The sequence below is a fragment of the Pipra filicauda genome, unplaced genomic scaffold, assembly GCF_003945595.2.
Source record: "Pipra filicauda isolate LSUMZ 115617 unplaced genomic scaffold, ASM394559v2 scaffold455_size529941_pilon, whole genome shotgun sequence".
NCBI lineage: Eukaryota > Metazoa > Chordata > Aves > Passeriformes > Pipridae > Pipra > Pipra filicauda.
The window spans coordinates 242,780-270,418 of NW_024104593.1; the positions used below are offsets into that span (position 1 = coordinate 242,780).

The following is a 27,639-nucleotide window of genomic DNA, read 5'->3' on the forward strand; positions in this document are numbered from 1 at the left end:
CACAAAGTCTTCTGGTGCACACTCTTCTCTGAATTTGTCTGTCTGTAAATGAGTACAATCAGGTCTATTTTTTGGCAAAGGCTTGTTGTGGAGATTCAAGACAACTCTTTTGTTTGGTTTAAGCTTGGCTCTACCTTTGGAACTTTCTGTCTTGGAACAGCTTTATTTTTACAAAGAGAGAAAGGCCCAGTAAAGCACACAACATAGAGTTTATAATCCTGCTTTGTACAGTATTCAATACTATGTTGTGTTGGATTTTACTTTTAAGTCAAAGAAATAAAAAATGTACAGTCAACATAAAAGCTTTCAGGACACGGCAGGTGACCAGGACAGATGTCAAATACCTCCAGTCTTTGACACTGTAATCAAAATAAAACAACGAACTTTTGTTTAAAAAAGTTTTCGTGTGAAACTGGAAGCAATTCAAAGAATACATGCAAACAGTCAGAAACATAGATATGTATACTTGGCATGCAGATGTGAAAAAGGGTTACAGCCTGGCACACTACTTTTCTCTAGCTGAAATCCTGAATCCTAAATGTACCTGAAGGCCTTGGAGATCTCTTCCTCAGGAAGGATCTTTCAATCTAGTTAAGAAAGCACATCTTGCATCTACACACATAGCCTGTACAATATTTTTTTAATACCAAAATAGACAGTTTTAAGAAAATTAGTGGTCTGAATATTATCCTCTACATCTGCCAGCAAGCACTGCTTCACTAGCCTGAGAGAAGTTGCGTGTTCATTCAGCTAAGGGCCAGATTCTGGAAGCTATGTAACAGTGTGCAGTTTGTCTGTCTGCACAACAGATTGACAGACACTTTGAGACAGCCAGAAGTCATGGGCTAAGTCAGTGTAGCAGTGAACCCAAGGTAGCACATCTATGCATTAATTACGTAGTTCTGTGAGGTATTTTGCTAATGACATCTGTATGCCTGTGTTTGGCTTGGAGCATGTGGCAGCCCTGATATCTGGCCACAAAAGCTCTACAGTCCTGCTTCAGGTTACTGCAGTTTTGGTGCTATATTCACATACTACCAGTTTTGTTTTCTTTTGGAAATTATCTGTGGGCCCTTGCAGATACAAGGAACTGCTACCATTGCACTCCCTGGAAGAATCAGAAAGAACTAATAAACTTGAAAGTCTTATCTAAGTCCATTTATCTTCAAGTTTCCTATTCATTAAGACTTTTTAGGGAAGAAAAATTCCAGTGAATAGGAAACAACTCTTCCTCCTTTAAGTCTGGGGGTCCTACATGGCTCTTTCATGACCTTTAGCTCATGAACGCTCATGAGATACTGCTGAAACACTGAGCCTGTGATGGATACCTATAATCTCCATTCATCCTGTCAGATCAAGATTTCCTCTACTGCAATGAAAATATGTATCATTTTAAAGGTGATCAAAAACCCCTTTGATGTATGAAACTCATTTTAAAATAAACATAGGAGTTTCATCCTCATCTCTTAGGCACCTAATGCTGGCACCAAGCCATATTATTATGGATTCATTTTTTTCTTCCTCACATCAATTTTTTTTTAACTCGACCTCCTATTTTATCCTATATTTAAATCATAAATTCCATGGAGTTTTGCCATGTTGGAATTCCATTCAAAACAATTTGTATTAATCAACAATCCAGTGGAAAAGATAAGATGAATCCCAGATGTCCCTTGAGGGTGATAGGTAGATCAGATTTCATGGGACAAAAGAGGGTCAGGCTTTTTAAAGTTTACTTAGTGAGTGAAATGTAGAAGATTTTTGTCTAAGCTGGGATACGTGGAAAAAGTTGAGGAACTTTAAAACAGTTTACAATATATGTGCTTGTATATTTCCAGAGGCCAAGAATGATTTACTATACCTGGAGTATTTCCTCTGAGCAAAAAATGACTAATAACTGGATGCTGTGCAGCATCTGACAGAACAGCTTATTGAACCAGTTCCATGGAGTACTCATGGTGTTTCAGCTACTCTGATTTCCCTACCGAGAAAGAAAGCCTGAGGTCCTCAAGTAGAGACTTGTCTAAGACTAAATAAGAACTTTAGATGAAAGCACAGACACTAAGGAGATCTAGGGACTTAACAGAACCTCCATTCAGCCTTGAAGCCTTGTTGAGTGCCCTGCTTGAATTAAGTTTCTTGCAGTCAGACTTTCCAACAGTTTAGTCTCATGAACTGAGAAATAGCTTAGTATCACACTTATCTGCTTAGATTGAACAGGGATTATACTATAGCTTTCTCTGACAACCCCAACATATTGCAGTATCTGACAGAGAGAAGCATAAGAAAAATAATAGGAATAAACGGGAAATACAAGAAAATGTTCAACTCTGTGTCAAATAAACAGAGTGGAGATAAGGGCTAAAATAGTCAGCAAAGTATAAATGAAAATTTCCATTAACATCTCTCATTAGAAATATTTATAAAATACATTTTTCACCAAAAAAGCATCTTTTTAAAAAGTTTGTTCCCATTTTGGCAAATAATTCCATATGCAGCTTTTCATGTAATTTTAATCTTTTTTGTTGTTCATCCCTTTTAAATATTAAAGTGAAGTGTTTAAATTAGAGTAACTTTTATTTCAGTTTGAAAAACTTCCAAATATTTCAGACAGAAAGTAATACTAGTACATAATATTAGAGCATACTTTCCTAAAGACATCAAGGGTGCCGTATTATCAGATGAAAATCAGCTGTTCAAATTAAAAAAAAAATTATCAGAAATACCAATTTTAAGTCTATGAATTACCTAGAGTCTTGAATAGTCACAAAATGTCACTGTAATGAAAGGAATTCGGTTTGTTTGGTCTATAAAGGTTCTTTATAAATTAACACTGAATGGCAGTAATGGCTGGGGTATTTCTGGGTTTTGTTTGGGGTTTTTTGTTTTGGTTTTTGGTTTTGTTTTGGGTCTTGGAGTTTCTTCTATTTTTCAATAGTCAGAGATCCACAATTCTGCTTCCTGAGAAGATAGCAAATCCAGAAGTCCAAGCTTCTATCATTTGCAAGATACTACAAGGACTTATTTCCAAGTATGAAGAAATAATTTCTAGATGACACACAGAGGTTTTAAAATGCATCCAATCAGAAATAAGATGGTAGTTATTAAAATCCAGCAGTTTGAAGAACAGACTGTAGTCAAAATAACTGATCTGATGAAATTCCACTTAAAAAGTGAACTGACATTAAGTAAATCACGTGTTAGTACGGAGATATGTGTAGTGCCTATAATTTTTTTAATTATTGTTTTACTGCAAAATGTGAACTGGGAGGTTTGATTGCAAAAGACTTCACATGGCATTTCTAGTCACTAGAAAAATTAAATCCTGCTAATCATTCTTGTGCTCTGAAAAAATCTACTTGGTGATGATGCTTCTCATACACATAAGCCAATGCTTCTGAGACTTATGCACTTATATGGAAGTTAAGGTTTGACACTTTACAACAGGCTGGGATTTAGTGCGTGGAAAAAAGATAGTGTTATTTTGTGGAAAGTAAGATAAGCAATATCAGTGCTGCTGTATACAAAATGCAGCATGAGCTGATAAAAAACAGAGATGGAAGTAGATTGTCTTAATGCAAGCCAAAAAATGGCGGATGTCATTACAGTTGGTACTTCAGCCAAGTGAAGAAAGTGAGGTATATATAAAAAGAGTTGCAGGTGGTGCTTACAAGTTTTAGTTCTGTGATTTATGGGGTCTACCATCTACAGATTTTATCCTAGGCTTAATGGAACTGCTCTAAACCTTGTTCAAAGCACTAGTAATGTTCTGCAGCTTCACTCTCAGTCTCATGTCTCTTTTTTTTTTTTTTTGAGTCTGATTCAGAAAGCAGTGCAGTGAAAGGAAAAATACCAGGGAAAGTAAAAATGTTTTCAATCACAATAAGGAGTTTCATAATCGAGGAGAATGAAGAGAGAAGGCATGCAGACAATACATAGTCCAACAAACACCTTTCAGAGATATTTTCATGTAAATGGAGGGAAAAGAAAGAAAAACATAGCATAGGGACAGAAGGACTGAAAATGAGAAATGACAAATGAGATGACATGACAGCCTGGTACAGTATCTGAAAAGAACCTAGCAACTAAGAATGTACCTAGAAGAAGGAACAAAGAGTGTGCTAGATCGGGAAAAAAAAAGAAAAAAGAAAAAGAATGAGTAAAAAATTCCTACTCAGAGTTTGGAAATATTTTTGTTTATTTTGCCTAATGTTTAGTATAATAACCCAAACAGATGCAAAAACATGTTTTCATTACATTCAGACCAGTTGTCTAAAGAAAAACAAATGACCCTCTCTCTCCCTCCCACAACTATATTCTAAAATGGCTGGGAACATGCTTCAAGTAAGTATGAATAGTAAGAAGAAAAAAACAGATGAATTCAAGCCTAAATCATCTTCAGATTCTCTCATTCCTTTTTTTACTATTTACACATTTGGCTTCATACCTAAAATCTTTCCAGTTGCTGATCATCAACAGGCAATGCAAGTGGCAAACATACTGGCCTGGATTTGTTCATTTAAGAACTGCTCAGAAGCCTTACAGACAACAGTATCAATCTCTCTTATAGACTATATTGTGCAAAATGGTTCAGCACCCCTAGAATAATTAATATAGATCACTGGAAAAACACGCATGCCACTCTTTCCCCTTGCCTCTCTTTATCTCATTTTTTCCCTTCTGTAATTTAATTTCAGGATGAATTAAAACCAGCTGTAGCAAAATCTTGTAAATGATAGTGCCTATAAAATGTGTTCATTGCCAGATTCCAAGAAGTATTCTTCTCATTCTCCAATTTTTACATTTGAAATAGTTTGCTTCTAGTATATGTGACTACCCATCCTTTCCTGCAAGAGCACAATCATAAAAGTCAGTAATGACAGTGTTTCTGTTAGTTCACAGAAAGACAGCTCAAAAAAAATAAAAAGACTCGTTATTTTATGAACAATAACATAATTCCTCAAGTTATGTACAAGCTAATGGTAATGGAAACTTGTATTTCAGGACTCACTGATTTTCACAAGAATCAAAGAAATTTTACAGGAATTTTCAATGATGCACGACAGCTAGTTTCACTTGCAGGGGCGGAATAGGGGATTTGCTCTCATTTTCCTTTTAAGCAAAGAATGTCATCTAACAGATGAAAATGTAGGTCTTGAGCCTGGAATTTCCATCCTCTGGATTTTCAGAGTCTTTGTGGATGAAATCTTAGCAGGCAAAACCTGAGTTAACAAAAATATACACAATATTGTGGGCCTTTTCTAGTGCAGAATTCCACAACAAGCGATTGTGTTAATGAATTGTTTCCAAGATGCACCTTGTGTGTATGTATGCTTGGATTTTGGAGACAAAATAGTAAACTTCATTGAAGACAAAGCGTATAATTTAATTTTTTTTTTTTTTTTACTATTTTGAAAGAGACAAATAGTATTTCAGGGTCACAGCTAAACAACTCAGTAACAGAAGGGATTTTAGAAGAGAGATGCAAGTCTGGGGTTCTCAAACTGCTTTGGATTTATACTGGTGCAGCACAAGGTATTTCTAAGTTCCCAGCCTCAGACACATGTGGCTGTGGACTACCATGGCTGTACCACAAGTTCCGATGCTGATCATGGTCCCAGTGTCCTTCCAGTGCCTGATATTCTGAATACTGGTGGACAGTGCCCAGGATTAGGAAAGACTATAAACAGCAGGGCACAACATCTGAATCAAAGAAATACTCAACATACTTTAAAAGTAGAAAATACTGTCCTCCCAAAATCAAATGTCTGCAAAATGAATGTAGCAGCCAAGTACTTTCTTTGTGACATAAAGCTGTATTTGGAATGCCTAGTCAAAGCACAATGCAGTCAGAAGCTTGACAATAGTTTGATTTATTTCTAGTTTTGTAAGTTTACAAAAAGAAAGCAAATGAACACTCCCTTAATCCTTTTATTAAGGACAAGAGTAACGCAGCACAAGTCATTCTTTAACCTCTCCCAAAAATGGTTTGAAATCATAAATGCAGTCCTGGGTTTTCATATTTCAGTGGCAAAACTGTCACTGATTTCAGCAGAGTAAAGATGAAAGTTTGAAAGTTTCATTTTTGATTATTTGGTATAAAATAATTAAGTTAGTTCTGCAGCTGCATGCCTCACTACTATGTTGGAAATTCTGGAACCAGTATTGCCAAATACAAGGTATGCAAAGGAATTGCCTGACAAAACTATGCAAGGTGTTATTTTGAAAGAAAACTGTTCAGGTGCGCATTTGCAGAGCAGAACCTAAGCTAAAAATAACATCAAAAAAAATATTCCTTATCTTAGAAAGTTGAACTCCATGATTCCAAAACAGAGGTTGCAACCTAGTTAAAATCCCAGCCTCTCATCAAGGTGACTCAGGAACAGTTAGTGGCAGCAGAGCAGGATGCTAGTTTGTCTCACTGTTCTGAACATGCACAGGGCAGGTCAGATACAGAAAGAGACTGTCACAATGTGCATGAACACACAACTAAAACAAAACTAATGGGTTTAACTGTAGTCCAATTAGCCTTTAACAGTATAACTTTTTTTTCTTCATGTCATATCACAGAGCTACAGCATGCAGCTTGACTAGCATAAATCAACCTTCCCATTCCCTACACAGTTGTGGTGTATCTTAAGTTCCTCAGATGAAATTTGGATTGCTAATCTGCCAGAAGACCTATCTATTAACTACTGTAGGTTTTGTCAGGGAAGCTGAAGGTTAGACTGAAAAGACATTTCAGGAACCCAAAGGATACACTCAGAACAAATTTCAGAGGACTCAGAGAGTCACAGAATATTCTGAGATGGAAGAGACTCACAAGGATTATCAAAGTCCAACTCCTAAAGAACTGACAGAAATCTTACTGCGTGGGAGACTGCAACTCAGATAGAAGCAGTTTCTTTCATTACAAACTGTGGTCTATTGAAAAAAAGATGAGCTAAATATGAGTGAACATATTAGTTTTTTTTAACTTAAACTCTTAAGCTTTCTTAAACAAAGTTCCTATTGAAAGGCTTCTGAATATGTCCCTATCAGGCATGAGAAAGCTTGGCCCAATGTATGTTTGATTTCATTTTCCATCTTTACTGGTAAAACTGACATTTCTCCACATAACTTGAGACCCTTTACTATTCTTGGCACCCTATAAACTTTCCATATGAAAATCTTTATTTCTATTTTCACCAGTGAAAACATACTTTCACTTTGTTGAGACAGAAGTTGAAGCTTCTTATTTTATTGTTTTGAAAACTTCATTGGCTATATGTAAAACAAGACAAGCAAGAGCCTTTGAAAATGCCAAAACATTGGTACAGTCTATGTAAAACTGTTTTTCTAAGACATGCAACAGAATTACAATGCTGTGAGGGCACAAGTGAACAGAAACATACAAAATCATAGAATCACATATCTCCTACTAACTTGTCTTCAATTCTTAACAGCTTAATCCTGCAGTGTAACAGACTACCCAAGTGAACCAGATGGTTATCAAAGTAATACTGGGAACGCAAGTCATCTTTGTTCTGGCAGGGAGGTTGTAAATAGCAACTCTGAAGTTCCATTGACATTTTATTTGTGAGGGCTGTGACTGCAATCCCTTCCAAATAGTTTTAGCATCAGGTCATAATCTCTCTACTTTTCAAGAAACTGACTGTGGTCTGTGGTATAAAGGCAATTTAGATAACTAAAATATTCTCACTATCACTTGACCAAATTATTTGCTGTAACATGAATGCGATTGTGTCCTAGTTAGAACAGCTGGGCCCAGTTCATCACTGGATAGGTGTAACCCAAAACTGTGTATTCCCTTGGCCTTCCATGCCATTTCCCCAGAAACTGTTATCAATGAACCATTTACACCATCTGCACATAGAGCCTGACTCCTCAGGCTATAAACTAGGTGCTAAGAGGCCTGTGAGACAGGAGGTTGCTTTTGTCCTCACAACCATTAAGGAACCCCTTGCCATTAAGGAACACCCTGGGAGGTACTGAGCATTCCTGCCTGAACTGGAGAATATATCATCTTGGGGTCTTGGGACTTTTTTAACCACTCTTGGGATCCAGAGGAAGACTGCAGACCACCGCTCTCAACCAGACTGCAGATCACTGCTCTTGACTGGACTGCAATCACCACTTTTGACCAGACTGCAACAGCACTCTCACCAACAGGTTTTTCCCTCTCCTTTTACTTTGGACTCAGGGGGCCCAAAGAACACCACTCTGTTCATGCCCCAGGGTGCTGGGTTATATATTTGGGCTTTGTGGGTTAAAACCAATTGTTTGTCTGTATAATCATACTTACTGTATTATTTTATTAAATTGTTATTCTGACTTATAATCTCTCTTTTGAGTTGAGTTCATTTCCCCTGCTGGTTTACCTTTAAACTAGCACAGATTGTCGTATGGGATGATTTGTATCATATCAAAGCTATACTTCACTTACCACATTGCTGCATGTCCTGTACCGGATGTTTCGTCCTTCACAGGTCCTGTGTCCAAAAATTAAAAACAAACCCAAAACCATTAACAGCTGAATATAAAAAGCAAACACATAATATTTACCATGTCAGTATCTTTCCCATACATATCTCTAATCACCTACTCCCCCACCAACTCTCTTCCCCAAAGTAAAGGGCCCTCTGCCCCTACTGAGGCATGAATTCTGCAACTCCCTAGTTTCCTACCTTTAGTTTAAAAATTACTTTCTAGAACATATCATCAGCTTACAAATAAGGTTGGATGTCAGAATACAACATGTAAGGCAACATCTGAATCACATTAATAATGTCTTGTGTCTCCCTGCAATTCAGAATGATTTCACAAGGGCACAGCTCTGCACCTACCTGGGCACAGACCTTAGCACTGACACAGTCTGAGCAGACAGGCTTTATCTGCCAGGGAACAACTGGGCACTGGGAGGAAGGAACTATGCCTGCGGTGGTGTGAGATTATAGAATTATCACCTCTCTCTAGACCAGGCTGCTCAGAGCCCAATCCAACCCGGCCTCGAACACTTCCAGGGATGGGCATCTACAGCTTCTCCTGACAACCTGTTCCAGTGCCTCACCACCCTTACAGTAAAAAAATTTCTTCATAATATCTAATCTGAACCTACTCTCAGGCTAGTATGACAGCACTTCTACAGAACTTGATGTAAGAGGAGAAAGAGAGCATAAAACTTCCCCTCAATTCACTAGCCCCTCACTACTCCCAGAACCCAGCTGCAGAACAGCATCCAAAGAGCAGTTGGGCCAAGCAAGGTCAAGGAGAGCACATACCCTGACGTGCTCTCCATGGCTCTCCCCCTCTTCTCCCACAGCAGACCCATACCAGCCCTGATGCTGGCTGGACTCCCAAAAGAGAGGTCAACAGCCAGATTACCTTCTTAGCACTTGCAGCTTGTATTCTGAATATTTGACCTTAGGTGAAGTTTCATGTGTTTTATTAGTTCAGACAGCATACTCCGTGGAGGCCCTCAGTACAAATGAGACTGCAGGGTTTGGCTTTTAAAATTTATTCTTCAAAAAAACAGAATTCCTAACAGTTTTTATTTCTTAATTTCACAACTTCTCCCCACCCCACCCCCCCCCACTTACCCCTCTTTCTTTTTTTTTGGCCAGGACTTAACAAGTACACATTCTTTCAAATGCCTGCCAAGTCTGAACTTTTAAATCCAAACCATTTCAAACTATCCAAGGAAAAGGGCATTCTTCCCCCACCCCCTTTTTTTTTAAAACAGGAAACTTTTTCCATACTGAGCTAACTCTAAAATAAACAGAATAGGTTTCCTTTAAGCTATTGAAGTCATCCTTTCTGTTTCTGTTATCCACGGATCCACAAGACTTAATTGTGAAATTCCTCCAGTAGTCATTCACACCTATGTCAATACAAAGTCAGGGCAAACCACAATTTTGCAAATGTACCACAGTGGTCTAAATGACACAGGAGAAGACAAAAAAGTAAATAAACCTCTCAAATTTTTAGAAGAAATCTGAGCAGAAAGATAACACATTCTGTTGTGTAGCATTTGGCATATTAAGAAAAAGCTATTAAAACATAATAGAAATATAATTAATTCAAGGAAATTTTGATCATTGCAAGTATGCACAGAAGTGAAAAGTGTGCACAGAGTAGCACTAGAAAAAATTACTTTTGGCAGTACAATAATAAAAATTTTATTCACAATAGGCTGTGAACTAAAAACAACAACCACCAAACACCCAACTGACACCCCGTGCCCACCACCACTATCTCAGTTATTCCTAAGCAATAAAGACAAGTTTCTAAAGGTATTGTGAAAACCTGTTTATATGCCATTCAATAGAAGTACTTTGCTTATATATATATATAAAAGTATGTTATACAGTGTGTAGGCAGTCCTAGTGCAGACTTTGTATACCATACTGAATAACTCGTTTGTCAAGCTTGACACATGCTCCACCTGTCTCTCAGAAAAGCCACAAAACCTGTAAGACAGTAGTTTGCTTCACACAGACCTGCTATTACCTCAATTTCAATCACCGTAATTTATTAACCTTAAATCATTGAACTGACAGGGAAATTTAAACTTCCTATCAGTTGTCTCTCAGTTTCTTCTTCTTTTCATGGTTTCTTTGTATCATCTGTTGTGAAATGAAAAACTTATTTTTCACTTATTCTTTGCCTTAGAGAAAAGAATAGGTACTATCATTAGACCTATGCCAAAAAACTATTCAGGTATTTTCTTCCCTTTTTGCTCCTTCGGCTAATGGCGAAGGATGTTCAGATAAAACGTGAGATTCTGGATGCAGCTAGTGCTGTGATGATTCATGAGCACTAGGAACCACTCCTGCAAAATTCCCCTTGTCCCTCTGCAAGACCAAACTTTGGAGTTTGGTTATTTAAGTTCATTAGTTTCCCAGTTATCACCATCAACCAAAGCAGGCTTTCAGCTTGAGATGATATATTTTCCCAATAGATTTGCAGAGTAGTTTGCATTTCAGATCTATGCTGATTCAGGACAGTATTCCAGATTCTCTTAAGTGTAAGAATCTACTTTTGGATTCAAAATCATGGGATTTGCATGCATATCTTAGCATGGATGCTTTCCAGAATTCCAAAGCACTGAGGATCTAACATACAATGAAAGACCATGGCAGATCAGTGAGACCATGTTGTGAGATACAGTCACCACAGGTCCTCTTATCTCTGCAGGGTATAAATCAGAACTCATATCAACAAGGCATATACACTGCCTGTAGGAAAACTCAGAAGTCAACCAAAATGCCAAGTTTGTCTTGGGAACAGCAAGAAGGACTAGCTTTCTCTGTTATCTACACTCAGGGGGATTTTTCAGCAGAAAAAGGTAGCTGAGGATTTGGTTCAACAGTGAATTATTATCAAGTGAATATGAAAGAAAAGCAAGCTGTTGGGAATCATGTTTCATTCCTTAAACTTAGTCACTTGTTTCGAGTAAAGTTTCTGAAAGAGATTAACAACATTTAAGATATTAAAATATTCACTTCTCTTAATGTAAACAATCCAAAACCCTGGTATTTATTTCTCCAGGCTCCAGTTTGTAAAGAGACTTAGTTCAAGTCCCCCCCCCCCCCAAAAGTCTTAAGTAGATGTGTATTTGTGCTCAAAAAGAGAAGCACTGCAACAATCCATGCCAATAAGAATAGCAACCCCATGTCAAAGTTGTCTTTATCTGTAATTACCAAAGATGATGAAAGAGATTTGCAGAGGAGGACCTCATCAACTCCTTATATTCTCAGCAGTCGTCAAAGTTTGAAATGCCTTCCTTAGAGAGACAAGTCTCCACATAAACAAGCAACTATGAGCCATGAGTGGGTTATTTTTGTCCATATGAATTTTGATGCAACTGTTCACTACAGTGTTTTGGAAGCTGATGTAATGTTAAACAGTCTTCACTCCTTTATTCTCACACCCCTTGATAACCACATCTCTGGGACAGATTCTGGGTTTTGCACTGTACTTATGAGAAAAGTACGCTGTGGGCCTGTCTTTTCCTATAAGATCTTGGGCAGCCTGTGACAGTCCTCCCCTTCCCCTGGTGCTAGCAGACATGAGGACAGGCTACACACACAGAGTAACACCATATTGTATCTCTCTTTTCTCAGCCTGTTGGTCTTACCTGTTTCTAAAATGTACAGCATTATGACCCCCTGTCATCCTCAGTGCGATTTCTGTGTTTGTCCCTCTCTGAGGAAAAGTGAGTCTCTTATTCTTTTATAGCCCTTTTCCCATAAAGGAAGTGCGAGGGAAGGCCATGAACACCAAATTGTTATGAACAAGAAAGATGCATCAGGACTGCACTGACTTTAAGGAGTTCACTTTTTGAAACTATCTGATTGGGTCTGCAAACCTCGCATCCAAATCATTCCACTGTCCAAATCATTCAGTCAGTTGAAAAGATGTGTAAAGATTCTTCCATATCCTTTTTTCACCTTGCCTGCCATGGAGGATTGTTGAGAAGCACTGGTATGTTTTGCCATGCATCTTAGCATTGCAACTGTAAAAATATTTCATTCTCTCTGTTTAGAAGACTGTCTCTTACAAGCTCCTGTGTGTTGCTGAAATGGGAAATACCAGAGGAGTTACATGAACAGTTAACTTTGAGACAAGGAAAGATGTCATGGCTACACAAGCCAACTTTCCCTGCCAAATTGTGTTACAGATCTTATGAATATTCTTTCTTTGGGAGTAAAAAAAAATAAACAATCAGGAGACAAAATACCAACTTCAGTCACTATATGCAGGAAGCTGGTGAGGGTACTGATCTAGGGCCACAAAATGCAAACTTTTACCATAAATAATGTTTTTCACAATTTTACTATTAGGCAAGCAATAATTCTGATGTAAATATTGTTATTATACTTAGCATCAATGGTACCATGTGAACCTCATGAGGCTCAACAAGGCCAAATGCAAGATTCTGCTTCAAACAGACTGAGTGATGAATTGACCAAGAGCAGAGAAGGACTTGGGGATACTGGTGGATGAAAAATTAAATATGAGCTGACAATGTGCACTTGCAGTCCAGAAAGTCAATTTTATCCTGAGCCACATAAAGAGAAGTGTGGTCACCCGGTCAAGGGAGATGATTTTCTCCCTCCACTCTCATGGGATCCCATCTCGACTATTGTGTTAAACTCTGGTCACCAGTACAAGACAGACACTGACCAGATCCAGAGAAGGGTCACAAAAATAATTAGTGGGCTGGGACACTTCTCCTATAAAGAAAGACTGAGAATGTTGGGGTTGCAAATGGGTTCATAAGGCAAAAAAGTCCTCTTTAACTAACTTAATTTCCTTATATAACAAGGTTAGCCATCTAGTTGACCAGTAGATGTATTTTTCTGCAATTTAGCAAAGCTTTGAATACAGTTTGTCACAGTATCCTTGTGGTACATTTTTATTTCCAATTTATTCTTTGCCTTATTCTGAGTCACTGATTGTTATTTTCTGAGCAACAGCTGGCATTAAATGACACTTCCTAAACTTAGAAAAATATGACTGCCTAGTCCAATTAAAATAACAAAAATCCAATTTAAGAAAAATAAAGGAAAATAAAAAGTTGACAGACTGCTTTCAGAATACTGTTTATTTTCAGCATTTACATATTTGTCACTGCAGTATTTTTTATTTTCTTAAGAATCTTTTTAAAAGTGTCTTTAGCTTTAGATTTGCATGTTACATATCTTGCAGATATAGAGAAAGCAATTACAGAAAATATTGCAAATATTTTTCACTATCCAAGAAAAGAAAAAAAAAGCAAAAATTAAAAAAAAACAACCTTTCAGCCAAACAAGGGCAAGAGCTCTCATCACAGCCCAAGTGGAAAGAAATACAATATTAAATCTCAACTGGCCTGCTCTAACACAAAGATACTACATAGAACATACTGCAAGCCCAAAAGTACTAACACTCTAAATCTGAACATGCCTGAGATTGGATTAGGACCGAAGTTTTGCAGGTGGTCTTTATAAAACATATGTGCTGAACAGGAACCCAAGCTCTCCATACTTTAAGGAAGTTTGAACCTGTGTCTAAATCATGTGTGGCAGCCCACTTCTGCTGAAATGCATCCTTTCTCATGCACAATCTGGTGCTTGGGTCTTTAGAGAATCACATCTTAACTCTCTCATGGGAAGTACAGCTTAGAAAAACTCCACATCATGCAAAGGCCTGGGTGATTTAATTCTTGATAATCTAAGTCTCAGAACAGATTTATTGAAAGACTTATGAATAGACAAGGCTCTTCCAGTGAAAACGGATATATGAACAGCATATCATCCAAGTGAAGGTTTCACAGACATTTTCGTTAGGCAGGCTACTTCTCAATGGAGAGATGGATTTAAGGAGACCATATCTATCACTCATCTGTAGGTACAACACTGATTACCATTCATTCTACTGATCAGTTTATCATCCAAAACACCAACATATAACATCCCTGTGCCAGCTCTAGCAAGGGATTACATGGGAAAACAGCACTAGGAAAGCATTTTATATATTTTTAGATAGTTCAGTGAGGTGCAAAAGCCAGAAATTAGGACAGCCAGCACAGTATGGCTAACTGGTTCTCTGAAGACCAGCAACAACCACTCCACAGACCACAAGGCTCAGCTACACTGTGTGCAATTTGCGGTTTCTTATAATGTTGACAAGTTGACTGAAGTTTAAGATTGTTCCTTGCTGCTTCTGCCACTAGGAAGAGATAGAGCTATAATCTCTCTCAAAAAAACTGGGAAAGCTTCTCCAGCAAATGAAACCAGAAAACATTCTCATAATTACAGATTTCACTAATCCCAGATTAAAGGAAACACTTCATGAAGTGGTCTAACTTGCCTTATTTAGCAGTGCCAGGATAGAGAAGACTGAATTTATATTATTGCACGATAACGGCAGTAATGTGTGTTAGCATGTCTAGTTGACAATGAAGCAACTCAAAACCTAGAATAATTGTTCCATTGTAATTTTCACTCAGAGAGTTTAAAGGACCTTTTATCAATGTTAGATGTGAAAAACTTCAGAATCTCTGGCAGTCCTGAGACAGATGAGCCTCTGCCTGCAGCCTGAGAAAAGGGTCACAGCCACATGCTTGGACTACAATCAGTAATCCAAATTCAGTTATGAAGCAGTAATAGTAGACAACATTTTGGTATCAAAGTTATGTAGATGAAACTTTAAATGACTTTTTTTTCAAATATGTAGTATTTTACATGCCCCGGCCCCGGCGGCCGGCCACACCGGGCAGGCTCTCGGCGGCCCCTTTTCAGCACTAGCCGTGTAGTCCAAGACTCAGCAATTCAGTCTATCACACAACTACCGGTGAAGAATGAATTGGATATTGCCCCCACTTTAGGAGAAACCCTTAAGGCCATACAGCAGGGGAAAACTGGCAAGGCAGCTGGGGTTGACAGAATTCCACCCAAAGTCTGGAAACATGGGGGCCAAGCACTCCATGTCAAATTTCACAAGTTTGTGGTGTGCTGTTGGGAACTAGGCGAAACTACCATCAGACCTTCATGATGCAGTCATCATCACTTTGTATAAGAAGAAAGGAATTAAATCTGACTGTTCAAATTACCGTGGTATTACTCTGCTCTCCATTGCTGGCAAAATCCTGGTAAGAATACTCTTGAACTGACTAATACCTGCTATGGCAGAAGAAATTCTACCCGAAAGCCAATGTGGTTTCAGAGCCAACAGGAGCACCACAGACATGGTATTTGTTCTCAGTCAACTGTAAGAGAAGTGCAGGGAACAGAACAAAGGTCTCTATGTAACCTTTGTTGACCTCACCAAGGTTTTTGATACTGTGAGCAAAAAAGGTCTATGGCAGATTTTGGAACGTTTAGGATGTCCCCCTAAGTTCCTTAAAATGATCATCTCACTCCATGAGAATCAGCACGGCCAAGTCAGATATGGTGATGCACTTTCTGAGCCCTTTCAAATATCCAATGGTGTGAAACAAGGCTGCATTCTTGCACCAACCCTATTCACAATCTTTTTCAGCATGATGCTCCAAAGGGCCACGGCAGACCTCGATGAAGAAGATGGTATCTACATCCAATATCGTACTGATGGAAGCCTTTTCAACCTAAGGCGACTGAAGGCCCACACTAAGACTTTAAACCATCTTGTCCGGGAGTTGCTTTATGCTGATGACGCCGCCCTTGTTGCCCACACAGAAGCAGCTCTGCAGCGTTTAACATCCTGCTTTGCAGACGCTACTGAGCTCTTTGGGTTGGAAGTCAGCTTAAAGAAGACAGAAGTTCTCTATTAACCTGCACCTCAGGAAGTCTTCCTTCATCCCACTATCACCATTGGTGAATCAGAGCTCAAATCAGTCCAGCAGTTTAATTACCTAGGTAGCCTCATCTCCTCAGATTGTAAGATTGATGGAGAGATAGACAACAGGTTAGCAAAGGCTTATAGTGCCTTCGGAAGGCTTTATAAAAGAGTATGGCATAATAAACACTTGAAGAAAAGTACAAAGATCAGTGTTTACAGAGCCATAGTACTGTCCACTCTCTTATATGGATCTGAATCATGGGTCATCTACCGCCACCACCTGCGACTCCTAGAATGCTTCCATCCACGCTGTCTCCGTACAATCCTAAACATCCACTGGTCAGATTATGTGACTAATAGGTCTTTCTAGAATGAGCAGCAGTCACAAGTATTGAGGCCATGTTGCTGAGAACGCAGTTGCGTTGGGCAGGACACGTCTCAAGGATGAGGGACCACCGCCTCCCTAAGATCTTGCTTTATGGTGAACTTGCCACCGGCTGCCGCAAGAGAGGAACCCCGAAGAGAAGATACAAGGACTCCCTGAAACAACATCTCAGCCTTGGCCATATTGATCAACATAATTGGTCTACTCTGGACTCAAATCAGGAGCTTTGGAGACACACCATCTATAATGCTGCTGCTTCTTTTGAGAACGCACGCAGGATCACTCTTAAGGAGAAAGAATCGTGCCTTGCAGAATATACCACCTAAGGAGTCTTTCTGCTGTGGCTTTTGCAACTGGACGTGTCTATCTCGAATTGGCCTCTTTAGCCACCAGCACACTTGTAACAAACATGGGTAGAGCCCTCCCCAAATCTTCGTTCGGAAAGCCTAGCCATGATGATGAGTATTTTACGTATCCTGTTTTCTGCGCTAGCCAGAATTGTTTTAATGGTTTCTGTAATGGGTTTGTTACCCTCCCTGGGAGGGAAAAGGAACTAGATAGATCACCTGATTCATACTGTGCCAATAAGGTATTCCATGCCACATTACATCAGTTCAGATATAAAAGAGACGAGAAGGAAGCAAGGTGCTCTCTTCTCTTCCGGATAGCTGCGCGGAATAGTCGGGTCGTTTCTTCTTCAGAGTCGAGCGTTCTCCTGGGGAAGTAGTCTTTATTGTTAGTGCTTCTCTGTGTGTATAGTGTTTATATTTTTTCTCTCTGTGTAAATATTAAACTGCCTTTCTTAGCAGGTTCGGTTTTGCAGGTTTTTTTTTCCTTTTCCTTCTTTTCTCCTCCCCTCTCCTCTGAGGGGAGGCTGGGTGCAAGCCCAGTGGATACCTGGCATTCAGCCAAGGTAAACAATAACAAACCTGGTGCTGAAATCCGGGAAGACTACCAAGAAAGGTTGTTTATATAAACACTGCCTTACTTATGTCTTTGTTTTTGCTAACTTGGGAACATACTAATATAAACATGGCCCTACACCCAGTCCTTGTATTTACACCTTTGATTTTACTAACAATTCTCATGGGCTCTGTGACCTATCTTCTAAAAGACCACCAGGGGGATAGATACAATTTTCTTTCCCTTCTTAATTTTGATATAGATGGTTTGGTAATGAAGGCACCAGTGATTCTTACTAATCCTTATTTAAGCTGCCTGGCAATGGTACTGCTTATAACCAACACTATGAGAATGTTATGGGGATTGGGGAATGCAGTATTGTCTTTGTTGCCTTGTTGAAGGACAAAACAAACTTCGAAAGAGAATTTACTGGGATATGCCTTAAAGGGCCCAGTTCCTGGGTGGCAGGGTATGTGGATGAATTTAGGCAGGTTTTTAGGGCGTTTAACACCCCCCGTTGCTTGGGACTTCACACCAGAACCAAGTATTCAACCCCAACAAACTGACACATCATTTAATGGAAGGATGCCTTGCCTACCCCAATTGAAACCAGCAACTTCTTGCCTTGTACTGGGTCCTGGCCTGTGCTTATCGAGCTGCTTTTCAATACTCTAAAAAGACTATGACTGAGACAGGGACCCAAACTATGACATCCGAAGTCATTATTGCCCCTGTAGTGAAAAAGAAGATATGAATAAGGAAATCCACAGGACCTACCGGCCTAGGATTAGTAAAAGAGGAAGAAGGAGAAGGATCTACCCTGCCCATGCGTCCAAGAGAAGAGGAAGCAGGACAAATAGCCAGAGATTCACTAGAGGAAGCAGAAGCAGTTCCATGTGTGAGAAGCAGAGAGGAAATCAGACATGAAAGTGAAGTTACCCAGTCCCTGAGCCTATCAGAACTTCAGGACTTGTGGAGAGATTACAGCCGCCAGCCTGGTGAACGAATTCTTACTTGGCTGCTCCAATGCTGGGTTATGGGATCTATTGCCAGACATCGTGAAATTGAATAGGAAATTGGAAGGGAGAGGTATATTTGCAGTCTTTAGCTCCGCCTCCTCTTCGGTGTGAGAGAAAGGTACCCTTTCAAGGAAAATCTAATGAGCTCTCCAAGAAGGTGGACTACTGCAGAGGAAGGCGTCCAGTATCTGCGGGAATTGGCCATGCTGGAAATCATTTACAGTGACTCAGGCGATAACAACTTTCTAGATTCAGAGAGAGTCCCTTGCATGCTACTCATGTGGAGAAAGGTAATTCAAGGTGCAACTGAATTGTATGTTAACTGCCTGGTAACAATATACCATTCAAGGATGGATGAACAAACTGTGGACACAATGTGTGCCTGGATACGGAGTATAGCAGAAGCTATGGAAGCCTCCTCACTCCCACGGTCCAGCAAGTTTGATTTCAGAGACAGCTCCTAGCTCTGCCACTGGCACACCCACACTGGGGAGAGGATGGAGAGGCCTTACAAGTGACCCGAATGTGAGACCCACCGCAGAGACAGCCCGAGAGATCGGTCTCGGTCTCCTTCTGTCCCACCCAGAAGGAAAGGAAACCCCAAGAGTAGACCATGTGGTGAACTATGGTTCTTTCTGCATGACCAGGGGGAAGACACGAAGAAGTGGGATGGTGAACCTACCTATAAACTTGAAGCCCAAGTACAAGAATTAAGACGGAAGAAACCTAGTAAGAAGGCCATCCATGTAGTTGACGCAGAGGCCCCGGAAAGAGATCGATGACCTTTGAGACGCAGAAAGACTGAGATCAATTACTGTGATCCCGATGAGGCGACCTCTGATTGGGCAATGCAATGGTCAGACAGTGAATACTCTGATCAGGAACAACAGAGGGGCCCTGCCTTTAGCCAGGAGAAGGAAAGGAACAATAGGGTTTACTGGACTGTGTGGCTCTGATGGCCTGGCACATTGGATCCGCAGAGATACAGAGCTTTAGTACACACTGGTGCACAGTGCACTTTGATGCCATCGAGGCATAAAAGCACAGAGCCCATCTGGATTTCTGGAGTGACAGGAGGAAGTCAAGAATTATCAGTGCTAGAGGCTGAAGTAAGTTTAACAGGAGACAAATGAGAAAAGCACCCCATTGTGACTGGTCCAGAGGCTCCTTGAATCCTTGGCATTGATTACCTCAGGAGAGGATACTTCAAAGATCTAATGGGGTATCAATGGGCTTTTGGTGTAGCCACAGTGGCTACAGAGAAATTTAGACAATCACCTACTCTGCCTGGCCTCTCAGAAGATCCTTCCATTGTGGGATTGCTGCAAGTCAAGGATCAGCAAGTGCTGATGGCCACTACAACAGTACGTAGATGACAATACTGAACAAACCGAGATGCTATGACCCCCATCCATGAGATGATCTGAGAGATGGAGAGCCAAGGGGTGGTCAGCAAGACCCACTCACCCTTCAATAGCCCCATCTGGCATGTACGTAAATCTGATGGAGGATGGAGACTGACTGTGGACTATCGTGGTTTGAATGAAATTACCCCGCTGTTGAGTGCCGCTGTGCCAGACATGTTGGAGCTCCAGTACAAAGTGGAGTCCAAGGCAGTGAAGTGGTAAGACACCATCGATATTGCAAATGCGTTCTTCTCCATCCCCTCAGCAGCAGAGTGCAGGCTGCAGTTTGCTTTTACATGGAAAGGCATGCAGGACACCTGGAACTGACCGCCCCAGAGGTGGAAACAGTCCTACCATCTGCCATGGACTGATTCAGGCTACACTAGAGAAGGGTAAGGCTCCAGAACACATCCAATACATTGATGACACTATTATATGAGGGGACACAGTAGAGGAAGTTTTTGAAAAAGGAAGGAAATCATTCAGATTCTTCTCAAAGCCGGTTTTGCCATCAAAAAGAGTAAGGTCAAGGGACCTGCCAAAGAGATTCAATTCCTAGGGGTGAAATGGCAAGATGGATATCGTCAGATTCCAACAGAAGTCATCAACAAGATCACAGTGATGGTTCCACCAACTAACAAGAAGGAAACAAAAGCCTTCCTAGGGGCCATAGGTTTTTGCAGGATGCATATTCCTGAGTACAGCCAAATCGTGAGCCCTCTTTACTCAGTGACCCGTAAGAAGAATGACTTCCAATGGGGTCCTGAACAACAGCAAGCCTTTAAACAGATTAAGGAGATTGCACATGCCATGGCCCTTGGACCAGTCAGGACAGAACCAAATGTGAAAAATGTACTTTATTCTGCAGCCTGATATAGGGGGCTAGGCCCAAAAGAGTTAACTAAGAGATCTGGGTCTGCAAACAAGTTGATTTGGGCCTGCAAACAAGTTACCAATATTCAAAATGATCTGTACCCGTTCTGTTCTACTTACTGGACCAAAAGCTTAAGAGAATAGTACAAGAACATGTAATAGACTTAGAAGCAATAAATTAGAAGTATAACAGGATCAGGTAGACATTTGAATAGGAGAAATAGGCCTGGAGCCAGGGCCTTTTCCAAGCTTCAGTGAGCGGGTCAAGAACAATGGAAAGGAAGAAGGGTCAAGATGAGGAAGATGAGTTAGAGACCCCTGCCCTATGGATGAAGATCGGAACTACCCTTCGAAATGGGGTGCCAACAGAAGCACCGCCCTGAGCTCCGCCTATACTCCGCCTATTTTTAATATGCATTGATAGATGTTGTAATCGTTTGAATATGCATTTAATCACATCTGAAAATTGTATAAAAGTGCTGATTTTCTGAGGAGCCGGTGAGCAAGTTTGTCCAGCGCGAGCTGGCTTGCTCCCAACGTTGAATAAACAAATACCTTGCTGCTTAAAGATAAAAAAGTCTCTGAGCAGTTTGTCAGACCGATTTTTCGGATTCAGCCAGGGATAATGCTTCCTCCTGGAGCCTCTGGCAAAAGGTGCCTGGTGAGACCCAGGGCCAAACACTTGGTTTCTGGAGCCAAAGCCACAGAGGATCTGAAGCCAACTACACCCCCATGGAGAAACAAATCCTAGCAGTTTATGAAGGAATACAAGCAGCCTCAGAGATAACTGGCACAGGAGCACAGCTTCTCCTGGCACCCCAACTACCGGTGCTGAGCTGGATGTTTAAGGGAAAGGTGCCCTCTATGCATCATGCCACTGATGCTACATGGAGCAAGTGGATTGCTTTGATTACACAACGTGCCCAAATTGGAAACTCGAATCGCCCTGGAATCCTAGAGACCATAACAAATTGGCCTGAAGGTGGAAACTTCAGTTTAGCAGATGAGGAAGAATAAGAACAAGTGGATTGAGCTGACGAAGCTCCACCATACAATCAGTTACCTGAAGAAGGAACACCTTATGCCCTATTCACTGATGGTTCTTGCTGTATTGTAGGGAAGAATCGGAAGTGAAAAGGAGCTGTCTGGAGTCTTACCCAACAAGAGGTGGAAGCTACTGAATCAAGGTGAATCAAGTCAATTTGCAAAACTCAAAGCTGTTCAATTGGCCCCGGACATTGCCAAACGAGAGAAATAGCCAAGACTTTACCTCTACACCGACTCGTGTATGATAGCCAATGCTCTGTGGGGGTGGCTGGATCGGTGGAAGATCAACTGGAAGCATAGAGGAAAACCTATCTGGGCTGCTGATTTATGGCAAGACATTGCTGCTCGAATTGAGAAGCTGACTGTGAGAGTCCACCATGTAGATGCCCATGTACCCAAAAATCGAGCTAATGAGGAACATCACAACAACAAACAAGCAGACCGAGCTGCACAAGTCAAGGTGTCACAGGTAGATCTAGATTGGCAGCATAAGGGAGAGTTGTTCCTAGCTCGATGGGCCCATGATGCTTCAGGCCATCAGGGTAGAGATGCCACCTATAGATGGCAGGGTGCAATGGGCTGAACAACCACACTGGTGAATCACTTCAGCTAATTTAGCAAGCAGAGCTAGTGGAAAGGATACTGCATACTCATGGTTCACCTGCTTTACCAAAAGGCAGCCATCAGCTGAAGGGATGTATGTGAAAAGGAGAAAAAATATGTTCCAGCATGTAACACAGCCAGCAGTATGAACAAAACTGAGATTCACTCTCTTATGTTTATTCCCTCTTCCTTTTTTTCTTTTTCTTTTTTTCTTTCCTTTTTTTTTTTGTGTTTTTGTTTGGGTTTTTTAATAGATTTTTTGTTGTTTGTTTGTTGTTTGTTTGTTTGTTTTTTTATTCTCTGACACTTTTACACTGAGGGAAATTTGTCAGGAAGATGTTAATGTTGACTTTTTTCTGCTACTAAACATACAACCCTCACCCAGTGGTGGAAAACCTCCACTCTCTTCAGTAGTTAACACACTATTTCCCAGAGGTAAGAGTGATGATTTCAAACTATGGCCCCTTAGCTCAGATTCAGTATCCATGTGACTCCATAACCTGCTTAGCAGCCTGTTACACACTCAGACAAACTGTTCTCTGCTTCACGATTTTTTCATAAACAGCAGCAACAGTAACATGTAGGGGTTTTAAGTAGATTGAAAAATAGGGTAGTTATCTAATATCTGCAAAAATAATTTCCAAAACTCTAGGACATCCTATTCTTCTATCTACAGCCTTACTTTACTAGAAAGTGATGGTGAATTTGGAAGATGATAGGAAAAAGAATCATAACTGTCTTCTTGCGAAGCCTAGACACAGCAAAATCCTATCTCTATTACTGCAGTACTTGTCAATATGTAAAGTGAAATTCCAGAAAACACTGAATATTTTTAGGACCAGGATGGGTGAACTTAGCATAAGAGATTTTATAATTTCTTTTACAATTTGAAAATGTATCCTGATGCGGGAAAATGAAATATATGCACATGAATTTCAGATATCTAATTCAGGCATTTATTATTACTCTACTTGAGTTCATTTGAATCAACACGACACTTAATACCTAGATGGAAGGTATATGAGTTATTATCAATCATTATGCTGTATGACAAACTCCAGTGGTGCAACAGACAGACTGGAACAAACAATAGTTGGATTTTGAGCAAGAGGCAAAGTCCGTATTGCAGCACCTCTCTACCTGTTCTGCCTATGTGTTTCCATAATCTTGGTAGCCAAAATATACAACAGCTAATAAAACTGGCCTCTCTGTAGAAGCTCAACAGTTGGTAGTTTCGTCCTCAAGAAAAATAGGAGTGGTTTGTGGTTCTCCTCTCTACAGGTTTTGATCAGCAGTGCTGTATGGCAGCTCATGACGGAGAAGAGATAGATGAGGAGCTTCTCTTTCTGAGCTTTGTATCCAATAAAAAAAAATAAAGATAGGAAAACCGAAAGGCAAAATACTGTAGAATGATAAAATGGTAAAAATAATTATCTCTTCACGCAATTTATAATTAGTCTGGGAGTTCACTTTTAAATGAGTTGAGGCAAAACCCAGTAACATTTAAAGGGGGCTCTGACCTTTTGTGTAAATTACAATATTATCAGAAGTGATAAAGAGGTAACGCATATAAAGAGCATGACAAGTGTCATCCCTTGAGGTTTAACTACAAATTAACAATCTTTTATTTTCCTGGGGCGTATTCTGTCCCTGGAGTGACCCAGTACTGCTTTCTGTCAGCATGGGATACCAGGACATACAACTGACTTGGGCTGGCAACTCCCATCTGCTTATGTGGCTGGCATATTTTTTATATCACTATCATTATGTCCTTAGCATAATCAGAACCAGTTGTTCTAATGAAATGTACTGTTGAACAGCCCTACCCTGAAATTTTTGCCATTTAAAACACTAGAAAACAGAATTTCTCAATAACACTTTCCATTCTTCCATTACAGCTGTGAAGGCCTAACACAAAACATGTTCCCAAAACAAACAACACCAGCACTAACATAACTTTGGCAAAAAAAAGCTGGAAAGAAGACTGGTTTTCTTTACTTCACTATATTTACACAAACATACTTAAGAATGGGCAATTAGTCTTTGCATTTCTTCAAAGCAGATGCACTGGGCTCTCCCTATTCATGAGATGCTCTGAAAGTCACCTCATACAGAACTAGAAGATATAAGGCATCATGAATGTTCCTTCCAGGATGAGAAATATTTAAGATTATTTTTTTTCTAAAACATCTTATTGTGCTGCCTGTTTTCATTTGCCAGAAGTATCTAGTATCTGCCTTCATGCTGCAGTGAAATTATACAAAACAAATACATGAGACAAACTGTATGATGAAGAAATTGTCCCATAGGGGCAGACATTTTGTTCTAGCCTTTCCAGGTTTGAAGTCTTATTTGCAAACCTTGGACGAGTTTCTTTCCCCTCTCTGTCTTTTTCTTAGCAACTTAAAATCCTTGCTTACCAGAAAAGTTCATCATTTAAACCTTTTACTTAATTAAAAATTGCACATTTCATACAGTGTTAATTACAGGTCAAGTGTACTTATGATTTATTGCTATTGTCTACCAAAAGCCAAATTAGCCCCCTGCACCTAATTAACTCCCTGCATTCTGTCCTGTAAACAGTGGGTTTCCATGTCTGAATGGGCCATAGTTAGCAGTCAGTTTCTTGAGACAGAAAGATTGCTTGTGTCCTAATGGGACAGTAGTAAGTGATGTTCCTCATTAGCTCGATTTTTGGGTACATGGGCATCTACATGGTGGACTCTCACAGTCAGCTTCTCAATTCGAGCAGCAATGTCTTGCCGTAAATCAGCAAGTAAGTATTGTACAAAAAATAATTCTGTGTGATTTATGAGTTTATTCCCTGTTTCACTGGTGCAGCTTCAGTCCCAAACAGCATAAGATTTAGAGGCCAGGAGGAGTGCTTTATACTCACATACTACTGAGGACTACAACTGCTACTGCTGCTGCTTGGAACCCAAGACCTGCCCTCTAGAAACTATGGAGACAGTTCTCAGTGAGGGAGCAGAGGTATAGTCAGAGAGCCCTTGTATTGCTCAGATTCCCCAGATCTCTTGATATGCCTGGGTTCATGTTTACATGAAAGTAACATCTTGAAGGTCACTTATTTTTTTAAATATGGAAAAGTATATACTGTGATTAGAATTAAGCTCTTGTCTCTGCAATTTCAGATTTTGAGGTGAATGCAGAATTACAATTTGCTATGAAACTAACAAGAAATAAGAATTTGCCTCTCACTTTTTTTTTTTTTTTTTAAATCCATGGGAATGGAATAAGAAAGTACTGGTTTTCCACTCATTTCAGTAGGTGCCTTTGCCCGTCTTTTCTTCCAGCAGACTTTTGTACATGGTCAACTCAATAAATGCTGGTACTAGGAGACCAAACTGTCCACAGATAAAGTTAAAATACACAATTTTCAATATTCTGATGCTATAGTTCAATGCCTTGCACTGTTTCCTGTCTTCACTAAACAACATCATGCATTAAAATATTAGACACAGGAAACTACTTGGACTATATGGCCACCCTTTGTTGTATTAACACCAGTTTTGTAAGCACATGAATGAAAATACAAAAGAAAGATATGGAAAATTGTATTACATTTTTTACACTACAATATATAACATATATGGCAAGAAGCCATAAATTTTGGGTCTGGAGTTTTCTGTCATATCCTTTATCAGAAATCTGTTAATATTTATCACATATACCATGTTTACTGCAGGTAAATTTTTTCCTAAAGTAGACAGAAAAAATATTTGCTAGAAATATTTTGCAGGTAAAATTTACATATACTGTAGAGTGGAAAAGACATCAAACGACTAGTTCGTGTTTGGTTGCAAGCTAGTAACTCGGGAGGAATAAAATCCCAGATGCCTGACTTGGTACCCAGACTTTACCTTTGTACCAGGCCATTTTACTTCTGCTTGCTGGAAGGGCTTTGCTGGTATGGAAGACTTTCTACCTGGAATTGAATATATAAGACATGCTCTGCACGCTTGTCACTCTTTCTTATGCAGCTCAGGATGCCACATTTGACCAACGCAATGCTTTTATAGTCAGCGAGGCTGAGACAATGGGCTAAACCTAGTAAATTATCTGTTTCTGATACAAGTGCAGAAGTCTTACCACTTAAATGGTGAAACTGCAAGGAAGTTTCAATTTCAGCAGCTGGCAGCCTTGCAAGCTGTCCAGGCCACTTTTTTATCTCTTGCTACATTTTAAAGGGTGTTGCCTTACCAAGTATGCTGGCTGCTTGCCGGAATTAAAAGACACCAGAATTTTTTGACACCAAGTTGGAAATTTCAATGTAGTTCAAGAACTCTACTGATTACTTCTGTGGTCTGATACATACAAGTAGGTTGAATTTTCCCATCAATAAAATAAAAATCATTCAGCTGCTTACTTGCTGCTCAGGCAGCGTCTCAGTGAATATGAAGCCCCTCCTCCACAAGTGCGTGAACATTCACTCCATGAGCCCCAGGCATCCCACAGTGAGCCTCGATCTTCCTCCGAGCGAGCTGTTCTGGAGCTCTGAGGAGAGGGAGAAGGAAAAAGAATCAGGAAAGAACATTTAAAGGTTAAAAAATACTGCTGTTAGTTTAAGGTTTTTGGTTGTTTTTTTTTTTTGTTTTTTTTTTTTTTTTTTTAACTAGATATCATCCTAGTTATTGAAAGCACTGAATAAATTGAATAAACCTGTTCTTCTCTGACATGCCTACTAATTGGTAGCCAGTTCTTTAGTCATGACTGGTGTATGAATTCACTTTCATCTCCTGAATATCCTACTTTGTCTCAGTTTGAAGCTAGTGAAGACCATTTTAAAGGAGCACTTTGGACAACAGTGAGACAACAAAGGATTTTTTTCTCATTAAAAGAAAGAGTTGGAGTATTATAGACATCAGAAATTTTGCTCCAAAATTGTGCTGCTGTGTTAGAAACTATGAAAAGGCATATTGAAAGATGCCTTCCAAGATGGTCTTAATTAAAAACTGAAACACAACGAAGTAAATCAACACGATACAAAGGCATTCAACATAATCACTTTCACGCACTCACCATAAGGAATTGGAACTATCATTACTTTCTCTCTGCCTGAAGATGTCCTATAAAACTT

General features: G+C 39.8%; 1 protein-coding gene across 1 annotated transcript in view; it reads right to left on the reverse strand.

Moving 5' to 3' along the window:
* ADAMTSL1 (ADAMTS like 1) overlaps nucleotides 1-27,639 on the reverse strand; it is a 387,380-nt gene that overhangs the window by 155,552 nt on the left and 204,189 nt on the right. Inside the window, exons 5-6 of the mRNA XM_039385969.1 lie at nucleotides 26,929-27,056; nucleotides 8,447-8,492 (exon numbers count right to left, since the gene is read on the reverse strand). Of these exons, the coding sequence (XP_039241903.1) occupies nucleotides 8,447-8,492; nucleotides 26,929-27,056 (174 nt within the window). The remainder of the gene's footprint in view (nucleotides 1-8,446; nucleotides 8,493-26,928; nucleotides 27,057-27,639) is intronic.